The sequence below is a fragment of the Poeciliopsis prolifica genome, unplaced genomic scaffold (genome assembly GCF_027474105.1).
Source record: "Poeciliopsis prolifica strain line A6 unplaced genomic scaffold, Auburn_PproV2 SCAFFOLD012, whole genome shotgun sequence".
Classification (NCBI taxonomy): domain Eukaryota; kingdom Metazoa; phylum Chordata; class Actinopteri; order Cyprinodontiformes; family Poeciliidae; genus Poeciliopsis; species Poeciliopsis prolifica.
Window position 1 is genome coordinate 9,687,181 of NW_026562387.1, and position 12,719 is coordinate 9,699,899.

Below are 12,719 nucleotides of genomic sequence, written 5' to 3' on the forward strand. Positions count from 1 at the left end.
ATGCTAACAGACAGAGTCAGAGTCCCTTTGCTGTGTCCAATGTAATTTAAACCTGTGTTGACTGTTGTCTGTGCATCAAACCGATCTGGTGTCACTAACTGATTTAGGTCCATTGTGGGCAGGCATAAAGACCGAGGGGGGTCTGAGCCAGTCCCAGTCCCCAGGACAGACGGGCTTCCTGAGCTACGGCTCTGGCTTCACCACACCTCAGACGGGACAGGCCCCTTACAGTTACCAGATGCAGGGTGAGGACATCTTTTGTCACTTCTGTCTATATCTAGCTATGTGTCTTCAGAGGAGAAAGCTTTGTTGTCAGGAGGTTAAAATAAGCATGTATGAAATGGTTAACATGATGACATCTGTGCAAAAACAGTTTTCTCCAAAAATCGGAAGACATGGCGGCTTTAATTTCTTGTTGAATTTGTTTTTTCTCTAATTGGTCTATCTCTTTGGGCATCTGTAGTTTTTCAGTCCCTTGTATAAATATTCATCCCCCTGGTTGGCCAACTAAATTAGGTTTTCTGTATTGTTTTGAAAAGGATAAAAGAAACAGACCTCTGTTTCTGATTTTGTAGACTGAGTCAAGACACAGGCCTTGTCCTCACCCGGGACGATGGTTGCATCCCAGGAGTGCGGTGTGCAGCCGCAAAGACTGCCTCCCTGTTCTCTCCTCTTAAAAAAATCAACACAGATGGAAAAATGTCAGGCGCTTAGGAGACATCAGCCATAGTGCTCTTCATCCTTTGTTTTTTTTTTCTCCCTGTGATCATATTTGTATTTGTTTAAGCGCTGAGACCAAAGAGATTTATTGCCTTGAAACCAATAACGATGAGTTGTGGCACTCTGTGCACCCCTTCTCTTTCCTCTTGCTGTCCAGTCATGAATTCTGTTTAGATGTGGATCAGTTCTTATGGGGATAGTTCAAGACTTTTGAAGCAGGATTCTGTTAAAAAGGGTCAAAAAGAGTCTCTGTTGAAGTTTTCACTCCATTAAGTTTGTCCTGAAGGCTGAGAATTGAACTTCTACCATCACAGAACAGCATAGCAAAATATGCAAATATGTTTGTACCACTTGCACCGGATGGCACCTAGTTAGAAATTGATAATAGGATATTTAAAATCTTTGTATCACCTACATAGTGATACTCTCATTTATTTATTTATTTTTTAATTTGAAGGCAACTTTTGTCGTTTCTCTGTTTGGGTAACTTTACAAGCATCCCCATGTACACTCTTGTTATTTTATGCTAAAAAGAGGGACTGACAAAAAGTTTTGAGTTTTTAACAATCTATGTGTTTCTTCTGTGATTCTCATTTTTTTAATTGTCACAATTGTTTTGTGCAACTGCACTGTCCATTTACCAGTTCACTTTCCATCTGTTTTCTAAATGACAAAAACCAAGCAAAAAGCTTACACCAGATATAATATTAGCTAAATGTAACAATTTTATATAAACTCTGCTTATCCTGAACTATACTTTTGAGGTAAACCGTCTCACTTTCACTGTATGGGGACAGTTAGCAAGCAGCTAGCTCAGTGTTTATTTTCTCTCCTGTGATATCTCTAAGTGTCACATTTGAAATATCTCTACATGTTTCTGAAAAGCCTCCAGAGCATTTCACAATACGTAACGCCAGCTCAGCAGCAGATGTCTTATGGAAAAATCTTTTTTCCACACCTCTTAAGCAAATACAGTTGGCCGCAGTAAGAGTTTTGCAGTGTGCATCCAAGTAGCTAAAATTGGACTCAAGAGTGAGAACAAATACAGGGAAATACAAAAGTTGCCATATTGTTCTTGGCAGTTTGACTTAAAATGACTTAAGAATGTGCTCATTCATCTTCTAAGTACTATGCTTCTCCTGTTTTTGTTTCCCTCACTCTCTCTAGCTATCTCTTACTGTTGTTGCATGTTCTGTTAGTTTTAAGTGCAGCAGTAATTGACAGGCATGTTAGATGACAGATTGGCCACTCTTCTGGCCCTTGGTTCTCTAACTGTGGCTCTGGCCTGCTGCCACACCATCATCATTACTCTTTGTGGCCTATTGATCTGCCTGGGCGATGCGCCTCAGGCTTGGGTGTCCCAAACCAAAGACTTTTTCCACATCTGATACTCCCCTTTCTATCAATGTCCCTGCAACCAGCCAGCTGTCAACACACAAAATGATCAAATTAATGTTTCTAGCTCTTGCCTTTAGAAGTTTGTGCAATTCCGAAACCAACATTATATAAGGGTCAAAGTCACTTTTGGAACCCTTTTTTATTTCATATTGGGAATTTTAATCTCAATAAAAGGTTATAATCTAGGATTAGTTTTAAACGGCTACAGAAAGTGAGATCATGTAGATGCTAATTAGGTGAATAATTGGATTCCAGCATTCTTTCCCAAAGTCTGAGCAAACTGAAGAAGCTGAAGCCTCAGTTACCTTTTCTAAAAGTAAAACCCCATCTGGTCCTGATAGTCTATTCCCAAGTGGAGCATAGCAACTTCTGCTACAAATATTGTGCACTGATGATAGACATAGCCTGTGGCAAAGGGACTGATCAAGCAAAGCAAATGGACTTCCAATTGTGGAGCCAGAAGGCAAGCGGGAAGAAGGATAGGAGGGAGGGATGGTGTCTGGTCTTGAGTGAGTGAACTAACTACAGCAGGACAGGGGGAGGGAGAGAAAACATGCCCCCCGGGAAACCGCAGCAGTCCCGCTTCCCTCCCTCTTTCTCCCCTTCCATAACCAGCACCACCCCTCTCAACAGCATGGGTTCATTCTCACTGGGTAGTAGGGGTCCCTGAAGCTTTTATGTGGCTCCTTAGTCTCCCTAGAGCAACCCTCAAACACTCCCAGTGAGAGTTTTTATGACTGTTTGAACTGTGTATTAGGCTAATTTGTTGTCCTTCACAGCATTACTCCTCCTTTTCTCGCTCTTATTATTCTGGTGCACTTTCACTTGATTTTGAACTTTCAACACAGATCAAAAATCTGTTCCTAATCCCCAGTTCATCTTGAACCAATTAAACAAAACAACAGGGAGAGTGAAGCGTTTTGATAAAATTGCTGATAGAGACCAAACTCTTAACAGAGTTATCTCATGCTTAGACTCTAGCTGTTACTCACAAACACTACTGTGTCTTTGCTTTATGTCGCTATACAAAACATTCAATCCCTTGCCACACTGCCCTTCTGTCCAGGCCAAAACAAAAAAATAAAAAAATGCAAAAGCGTCCTCAAATCATTTCCCTCTTTCTGAAAGCTGCTTCACATTTGTCACAGTGTGGGAGGGCCCTTCTGATGGGGTCAATGACCAGAGGATGAAAGGAGCTCCCTCTGTTTGTCTCTGACAACAAAGGTGTAATTACGGCCTCATTTAGAAACAGTAAATTTATCTCCTGAATAGTTTTCACTGTAACTGTAGGAAACCTTTTCTGCTGTGATAAAACGGGAGGATGGCTTTCATAAAGTGCCTATTTTTGTCCCTCGTGCCTTTATTTTTATGCACAAGAATTAGAAGGAAAAATCAAGCTGTATCAGGTGTAGTTTCAGAACTTGTTTGACTGAAGTTGCAGTTAGTTTTCTAGCCAATTTCTGACCTCATGTTGTTTTTATTTTTTTCACCTGTAAAAAGTTCTCTTTAACAATTACAGTGTTAAATGCAAAAATAGTATTCAAGCTACTGGTTTCTATCGTTCCCGCCATGAGTGGTCATTATTTTACATTACAAGAAAAGGTAATGTCACACTGTGTGAAAGAGATTAATGACTGTGAAACAGGGTTTAACTTTTATTTGAAACTAAAGACAAAATCACCACAAAGTTGATGTTTGAAATATTTCGCTAAAGTTTACTAAGGAGATATTTTGTCCCAAAGGCCTGACATAGCTATTCTCTGTTTACCCCATAGCTTCTGTATAATTAAGCCATTAGATTTTATCAACCCTTTTGAATGACTTAATTACCCAGGAGGACCACCCCTCGAGCAAGTGAAAAGAAAAGCCTACATATTCATTAGGACTAGATTTCAGTAGCAAACCCACTCAAGCCCTTGTATTTCAAGCTCAGGCCTTCCTTGTTTTATCCCCTTATTCTTTATGCACACTCCCTGCATTTTCACCCTGTTTTCTTTTCACCCCGTGCTACCCTTCAGTAGTCCACACACAACAGGCTCCTCTGTTCCTCTCATTGTGCGGGCTTCGTAGCTGGTTCTGCACCCCCACCACCCACCCCGTCATTCATCAGACCTGATCCAATCACTGATAAGAAAGGAAGAGGAGAAAGATAAGACCACTGTTAGATGCACTCTCTGACGATTCCTTCTGTTCACATTTTCAAATTGATGTTTCGAAAAAAAAAGGGAAAAAGCAGCATATTTTAACACTATGTAATTTCATATGCACAACTGCATTTCTCTCCAATTCTAACCATTCACATTGAGATATGCGCCTGATTTTATTTAATTTTTTCTTGTCCCTGAAGGTGGTTCTTTCACAACAACATCAGGGCTGTATGCAGGAAATAACTCTTTGACAAACTCGACAGGCTTTAACAACACACAACAGGTATGTGCACACATCTTTCCTATCTTTCTTAGTATCTGATCTGGTTTGAAAATAAAGCTAAGGTTTGTGTTTCAAATTCCAACCTTGAAATCTTCTTGAAACAAGCAAATGCGGTATGTTACATTTCAGCCATGACTCAGTCCTCATAAATCACTTAGAATGACAAAAGGATTATCTATTGTACCTCTTGAACATATGTATTATGCCATAGTGAAAAGAGAGAAAAAAAACAAGACATATCGTTGTCCAGATGTAGCGGCGAACAGACATGTGTTTGCATTTATTTTTTGGAATCTCCTCTGTAAAGTAGCAACACTGGTGCAGGGCATATCTCAGATTACGTTGCCAAACCACCCACTTATTTTTTTCTTCTACTCTGCTACATTTTCTCTCTTTTTCTCCATCTTTTTATTTCAAAATCTTTACAAATACCCTGATCCTGAGATCCAAATTCATCAATTTCTCAGTGATCTGCTCAGATCGGACCTGATATTTGAAGAATCACATTTTATTTTGTTTTCTATTTATTAAATATATCAAAACAAAGTCCTTCCACCACAAAAGAGCTAAAGAAGAGCAGCTTTGCTGTATTCTGTTTAGACTCTTGTTTTCTGTTTAAAATTGTCTCTATTGCAGCCTAAAAATACTAAAGATTGCTTACCTGGACTAACATCTATTTTACAAAATACCTAGAATTTGACAAAATGGCAAGAAAGAAGTGCCTGAACTTTCATTTTACATTCACTTTTGCTCTAATCTAGATTTAAACTTTCTTATTCCTCCACTGTCTTCCTCCACTGTCTTGCTCCACAGGACTACCCTGGATATCCAGGCTTTGGCCAGGGCCAGTACGCTCAGTATTACAACAGTTCCCCGTATACCTCACCCTACATGACAAGTAATAACACCAGCCCCAGCACGCCTTCCACCACCACCACATACACTCTCCAGGAGCCTCCTGCTGGTATCACCAGTCAAGCTCTCACAGACAACCCTGCAGGTAAGAATCATTCCTGATTCAGGCTGAATGGTGCCAAGAATAGGATTGAAATAGCGGTTCTAACGCTACATTTTAGGAACTAGAGAAGGCATTTTTTGTGGCATGGAAAAGGGAAAGTAAAGAGTCTAAACTGAAATCAGATGTGGAATTCATTGTAATTTCATGTGACATTAATGCATGACCTGGCAATTAAGATTGCATCTGTGCCAGTCACTCCAAATTTTTTGACTGCATTTGAAATTGTCAGCAGACAACACAGACGACAGCTTTAACTTAACATCGTTTCACACACTCATCCAATTAAGATAAAAGAAGCCCCTTCAATGTCTTTTTGTTCTGCACTCCGTTACCTCTTGTTTATTTAATCGGACTAGTGCACAATAGCTTTTCTGTTCCGTAACCAAATTATAATGTTATCTGCTTTTCTAAATCAGTTCTTTCTGAAAAATATCTCACGCAGGATGCAGTCTGTCCTGCATAAAGACAAATGGTCAATCAGACATCTTTTCTAAGAGTGAATACCAGCTGATCTTTGATGTGCTCCCTTTCATAATCTCCTTCCTCGGCCTTTCCTTCCTTTCAGCAGAGTACAGCACCATCCACAGTCCATCAACCCCCATTAAAGATTCAGATTCGGATCGATTGCGCCGGGCCTCGGATGGAAAGTCACGTGGCCGTGGAAGAAGGAACAACAACCCATCACCACCGCCCGACTCTGACCTTGAGGTAGGATGAGACCTCTACCTTGGCGACAGACGGCCTCGCCCTGTCTGAAGTGCATAGACGTTAATCCACTTACTTTATGGCTGCCACTTAAACTCTTGATGGGCATTAAATCTTAACACTGTGTTCCTTAACTACCAATAAATTATTAAAAGCATTGTGGAATATATGACTCAACGCATATCATATATAAAGTTCATGTGTATAACGTGTAAATAAACAACAAGGCTTGTAATTCGAATATATGTTGTAGTCTCTGAGCTGCTTGCTACCTGATGGGGACCATATGTCAAAATGAACCCAGAATTATCTCATTAATACCTTATTAATTTGAATAAGGATAATAGCTGCTATTATAGTGCTGACATCATGGCGTGTTAACATATCTAGTTAATTAGTTTGTCAGTATTGATTAAGCTAATGTAAAGTGTAAGAGGGTGGAATGTGTGTAGTGGGGTGACGAGAGAAGTGTTGCGGTGACCAGTCCAAGCAAATGGATCCCGGTCCCTGTGGCACACAAATACACACTCCTGGCCTATTGACCAGCAGGATCACCTTGCAACCCTACAGAGTGCACCATTGATTTTGTTTCTTTTCTCTCTATTTTTTTCTTTCTTTGTGTCTTTCTCCCAACCCCACACCCCGCCTCATGATGCCATCTCTCTAGCGAGTTTTCATCTGGGACCTGGATGAAACAATCATCGTTTTCCATTCCTTGCTCACGGGGTCTTATGCCAACAGATATGGACGGGTGAGTGACATCAAGTCTGTGGCAGCGGCAGCAGTGCACTTTATGAGCAAAAATGTTTATAAATACTGAAAGGAGAACAAGGTCCACCAGGTGGTCATTTCCATTGAGCAGAGAGTAGAGTTCACTGTTGGTCTTAGTAAGACGACAAAGCGGAACTCAATGTACAGATAATTGTTTCTTTTTTTAATATACTTGCTAGGCCTCCAATGAGGCCTGGCAAGTATTTGACTGCTCTTTGCAGCTGTTGGAGCTATGCATGGCTGGTCAGGGCTTGGTTGTAGGAGCTCGCAACAGTTGCACTCTGACTGACTCTTGACACATCTTGAGTGTTTCTTTCTTCTTCAGAAATGCCACATTGTTAGTTTAATTAAGTGCTGCTCAATCCTTTCCTTTCAGGCAAGGATCTCCCTGGAGACCGAACCAGGCTGAGTCCAACAAACGGCTTGCATTCAAATTAAAATGGAGAGATTACTTAAACCTGTCTTCTTTCAACATTCAGGATGATAAATCCTAACAAATTTATTATTAGAAATATATTAATTAACATTTTGTTGTTTGAGCTCTAAATTTTGTAATTCAGATGCAGTTATAATTTTGACATTTAAATATGTCTTTAGCATATTTATTTGCAATTAGCATGGTTAGCAGCTGTGATACGGGAGCCCACAGAAGATAGGTCTTCTTTTTATTGAGTGGAAAATATGTTTGATACAAATTATTTTAGGACTCATTCCTACCTAAATCTGGACCTAGGCCAAAGAAAATTAATTTTCAGTTATTGACTGCTCAACAGCTTTCTGGATTTTGAATTAATTCAAGTTAACTCACAAGATTTATGCAAAATCCGCATACAAGTTTTGCTCTCTCTTATTCAGACATTCATAGAACATACTTTGTGTTTCCAATGACTTCATTTTAAACTCCTTTCTACATCTGAAAATTTGCCAACATTGCACTTGGTGAACATTTCTTGACAGTATGTTCACCAATTCGAAAAAAAAAGAAAGCTGAATTTTGATTTTCCTAATACCCAGTGCTGATCAAGCTAAAAATGATCATATTCTGGCCAGGAACTGATTTTATTTTGGTGCCTTTCTATTTATTGTTGAAGAAGAAGGTCATTTTCTTACCAAGGTCAATGTGTATTCTCATAAGATAAAGAATTTGCTTTTCCAGGCTTTGCTATTTGTTGTTTCATTTAAATTGCTCCTCTAAATTTAAACTTTCAAAACAAACTTTTTGGGAAATAAGGCAGAATTATATTCTCATGGTTTTGTTAAGGTCACAGGTTATCTCTCTGCTTTTTCCTTGTACATGTAGAACACTAATAGAGATATTGTTTATGGTAAAGTCATCAATACATCCAAATTTTATGTGTTTTAGCCAGTGTGCACCATCTCAAATTGTCACCTGTTTTGGCTACAGATTTGACTGGTTTTGAAGTCAAGATGTGAAATATTACTACTCAAGTGTCAAAAAGCTTAGTGTCTGCAGCCAATGTTCTGTGCCTTTGTTCTGGTATTGAGGGGGTGTTTGATGGGGGCAGTGTTTTGTTTCTGGGGTGAAGGAGGACTGCCCCACGACCCTCCACTGTTTATTTACTTTATTCTCAGGCCTGCATGCTGGGTAAAGGGAGACCTAAAGCTCAGGAGCTTTGGCTCCATGATGAGGGGCGCTCACACCAAACACACACACATGCAAACACACCAACAGACACGCAAAGACCCATAGGGTTCTCCAATGGGCTCCTCTGAAACAGGAAACACTCCTAACTCCATAAGGGCCCATTCCATCAGAGCTCATATGGGATGTGACAACCACTAAAGCCCCTCTCTCACTCCCTGTTTTCCCTTTTGTTCCCTCTTTTTCTCCTTCAAGCACAATTTAGTCACTTTTTTCATCAGGCTCCAACTGGTTTTATGAGTGTAAAACAAAGTCAAAATGATTATGACATCTTACATTGGCAGTTACTAAAAGCACTTTTTCTGTTTGTCTTCCTTTGACTTAACGCTAAGACTTCCAAAAGTCTGCTGACATTTTATAATCCTAATTTCTCAGTGAAGATATTAGCTGTCCTAAAGGTTACTAGAAGTCGTTAAATAAAATAATCAGCTAATTTGCATAATTAACCATTAGCACATAATTGTAATGGATAAACATGGCCATCATTAAGTTTTTTTTTTCTTTATGCAATCTATATAAAATAAACTGACAAAACAGGGCCAATAGAAAAAAGTATCAATGGTAACCTTAAATTATTTGTTGCCTAAACTTCGGGAGGTGAACATCTTATTTCTGATAGCAGCAAGAATGTAAGGCTTCACAAGGACTGGGCTGTCTGTGAGCTCGCTCACAAGCAGCTTAGGATGGGGTGGGACCCACTGAAGCCCCCACTGCCCACTAATAACAATACTGCATCTGACGCACAAAGATGATGTCAGATGCACTTTAAAATATATTATTTTATACTATGAAACAATATGCACCAGACCTCCAGAAATCTGATCTATTTTTGTTCACTTTAGCACAACAAATCTGACGTGTTAGATGTACCAATATTTCTAAATTAATGAGACAAGGCGTGGTGCGTGTTCTACTAAAAAATACACATGCTTTCATGTGTGAGTCTCAAAAAGTCCCTAATAAGACCAGCAAAAGTGGTTAGATTTAGTGCCAGTTGTTTTTTAAGAGCCATTGGAAAGATCTGAGTCCTTGTCCCCAGTTGACTTACATGGGGACATGGTTCTTGCTCTTTGAAGCACAAATAAACTATCTTGTAGAAATAGCTTTTAAAGTCACTGAACTTAGCTAGTCTACTCAGTATAATACTACTATTGGTAGTGCAACATTTACTACAACGGTTGTTTTTAGTGACTTTTAACAAACAACCACCTACAAACTAACAAGAAATGGATCAGATTTTATTCAACTGATGATTTCTTGCTGCATCTCTATTCCCAACCACCACTTTGCTTCCTCAACCTGCCTTTTCCCTCTTTGTCCTCCTGCAAATCTGTCAGTCAGATCTATTTGACTGACAGATATCTTAGGGGAGTACACACAAAAAAGTTACAAAGCAGATTATTTTCTCTTTGCTGCTCTGCACTTGCTATAAATGGATGAGTATCTGAGCAAGTTGACATGCACACTTTCTCTTACTCACTGTGACCTCGTAGCCACTCTCTCTAACTATTCCCTCCCTCCCACATGCACACATAAACAGACTGCTCTTTTTATCAGCCCTTTTAATTGGCATCAAGACACTCACCCCCATAAAGCTGATGGCTGAGGCCAGCTGTGCTGCTATTGGGCAGGCTAGAGCTCAGGCTCAAAGTGGGTAAGAGTGGATGTGTGTGGGTGGGGGTGGTGTTATTGCTAAGAGGTTTGGAAGGAGTGGGGGTGAATGTTGGCACCCCCCTGGAGGCAGTGACATCTCAGGACAGGTGGTCCTGCAGCAGTGACAGCAGCAGCACTTTGGCCTTCTGGCCTGCTTGTATGCTTAACTCCCTCACTGACTGATTGTTTAGATTTAATTGGAAAGGATTCACTTGCGCCAGAGAGGATCGCCTTTTCCCACCGATCCCGTCCGTAACGCTAAATCTCCCAGCAGCGGCAGACATTGGAAAGAGGGAGGTAGCTTGTTGATGTAAGGAGGGGGGGTAATTGTTTTTGATGAATTCCTACTGAAAGATTGATTCAAACTGGGAGGCTGAGAGGAAGGAGAAAGCCTGGAGAAGTGGAGGATTGAGCTCTACTTGTGTGGTTTGCACTCTGTCATTTTAGTGAAAACATAAGGATTGTGGGGTGTGACAGCTAATCAGCGGAGAGCTCAGGTGTGTCTTTTGGTGGTTTAACTCGGTAATCCCTGCTTCTGGTCCTGCCTGGCCTGACTTAAAGGCAGATCTCATCCAGCTGCTTGGGGAGACAGCTATTGTCTTCATTCATCCTTAACTTACTAAAGACAATTTGCTGATTAGAGAGTTAAGACAAAAACATGGTTTGAATAAGGACCACATCTCTGAATCTTTTCTCAGATGTAAATATTTAAAAATAAATTATCTTTTTAAAAATAAAGATGCTCACATTGTCACATTTTCAATATTTATTAAATCTTTAACAGGTCTTACCTCACAGGTGGTGGGATCATATTGCCATTACAGCAATAAACAGATTACTGACATGTCATCATTTAATTAATTAAAAGGAAAATTCTTGAAGTTTGTATTTTGTGTTCAGCTTATTTTCTCTCCCATGAACCTACAACTTCTAAAATGTTTAAGCAAACAGAGTTATATCACCTACACATATCGTCAAATGATGCATTAGCACAAATATGCGGAGAACAAGGCCGTTTACGATTTTGGGTTGTGACCTCGGCTCTTCTAAATCAACTACCTTCCTGAGAAGACACATGCTTTTATGGCCTTCATTCAAGTCTGTGGCATTTCTGATGACTATTTTGGTCCTTTTGAGAGGGCTGTAAAAAAGAGTTTGAAACTTTCAAGTCTTTTATGGGAGAAGCCTGCAGTGGAATTTAACGGGATTGTCTTTTAATTGAGTGACTCAGAGTGAAATTTGTAACTTACTGCATTTACCAGATCTGCCTAATTTTCTTTTTTGAACAAAGCAACAGAACACACTTCAAACCCAAGAATTCTTTGTTTGATTTAGGTATTTTTGTGTGTTTAAGGACCCTCCAACATCTGTATCATTAGGACTAAGGATGGAAGAAATGATCTTCAACTTGGCAGACACACACTTATTCTTTAACGACTTAGAGGTGAGTTTCTCTGGTCCTATTTTACTCTCTTTTTGTTTGATAATGCACAATTCAATGTGTTGATTTCATTGGGTGTAGATGCATAATCATATTTGAATGGAAGCTGAATAAGTTCAATTGTAGTAAAGGAAGCAACATCTGCAGTATTACATAGAGCTTTTCTCTCAGTTATCCCCCCATTTCAGTGAAGTATTACCTCAGTCCCTAAGGGATACAGTGAATTTCACATGTGCTGTCAGTCTCCTGGGTTGCTAGCCCTGCCCCTGCCCCCAGCTCGTTCCCACTCTAATGGCCGCTAGTGCAATTTGTCAGGCTCTAGTGTTTCTGTTGCTCTCCTGTCTGCCGGTGTGTCATGCTATGTGCTTGGTGTCAATGGCTTCCTACTCCACAAACTCCATCACAGCACACAATCCCCTACCATCATCCCTCTCAGGGGTCTTTGCCTCACTGATAGATGTTGTGTAAGATCTTCCTCTGGAGGAAAATCAGTACATAGGTCATGATAGGACGGTATATTGTATTCAGACCCATTGAAATTTTTCACTTTGTATTTCCAAACTTTTAGGTATTTGAATTGAAATGTATGTGGTAGACCAAAACAAAGTAGCATATTGATACCTGATTTTCAAATCTTTTAATAAGCATCACAAAGACCAAAGAACACAGCAGAAAGGTCAGGGACAATTGTGGTTATGAAGTAATATCTTAATCTTTAAAAATACAAAATTGCAAACCTACCAAGATGTGACTTTCCACATAAACTGACTACTTGTGCAAGGAGAGCAATCGGAAGAAGGTAACTGCAAGAGCTGCAGAAATTCAAAGCTCCGATGTGACAATATTTGTATAGGATAACTATTAGTGTTGCACTATTCAAATCAGACATTTATAAAGTGTCAAGAATATTAAGAAGAGAG

General features: G+C 39.8%; 1 protein-coding gene across 20 annotated transcripts in view; it reads left to right on the plus strand.

The window, feature by feature from the left end:
- eya1 (EYA transcriptional coactivator and phosphatase 1) overlaps positions 1-12,719 on the plus strand; it is a 77,513-nt gene that overhangs the window by 45,582 nt on the left and 19,212 nt on the right. For 11 of the 20 annotated variants that reach the window (XM_055037264.1, XM_055037268.1, XM_055037260.1 and 8 more), the window contains 6 exons: positions 108-245; positions 4,466-4,548; positions 5,362-5,548; positions 6,132-6,274; positions 6,939-7,022; positions 11,713-11,802. In XM_055037264.1, coding sequence (XP_054893239.1) covers positions 108-245; positions 4,466-4,548; positions 5,362-5,548; positions 6,132-6,274; positions 6,939-7,022; positions 11,713-11,802 — 725 coding nt within the window. The remainder of the gene's footprint in view (positions 1-107; positions 246-4,465; positions 4,549-5,361; positions 5,549-6,131; positions 6,275-6,938; positions 7,023-11,712; positions 11,803-12,719) is intronic. The other 9 variants (XM_055037269.1, XM_055037282.1, XM_055037274.1 and 6 more) reach the window with 3 other exon arrangements.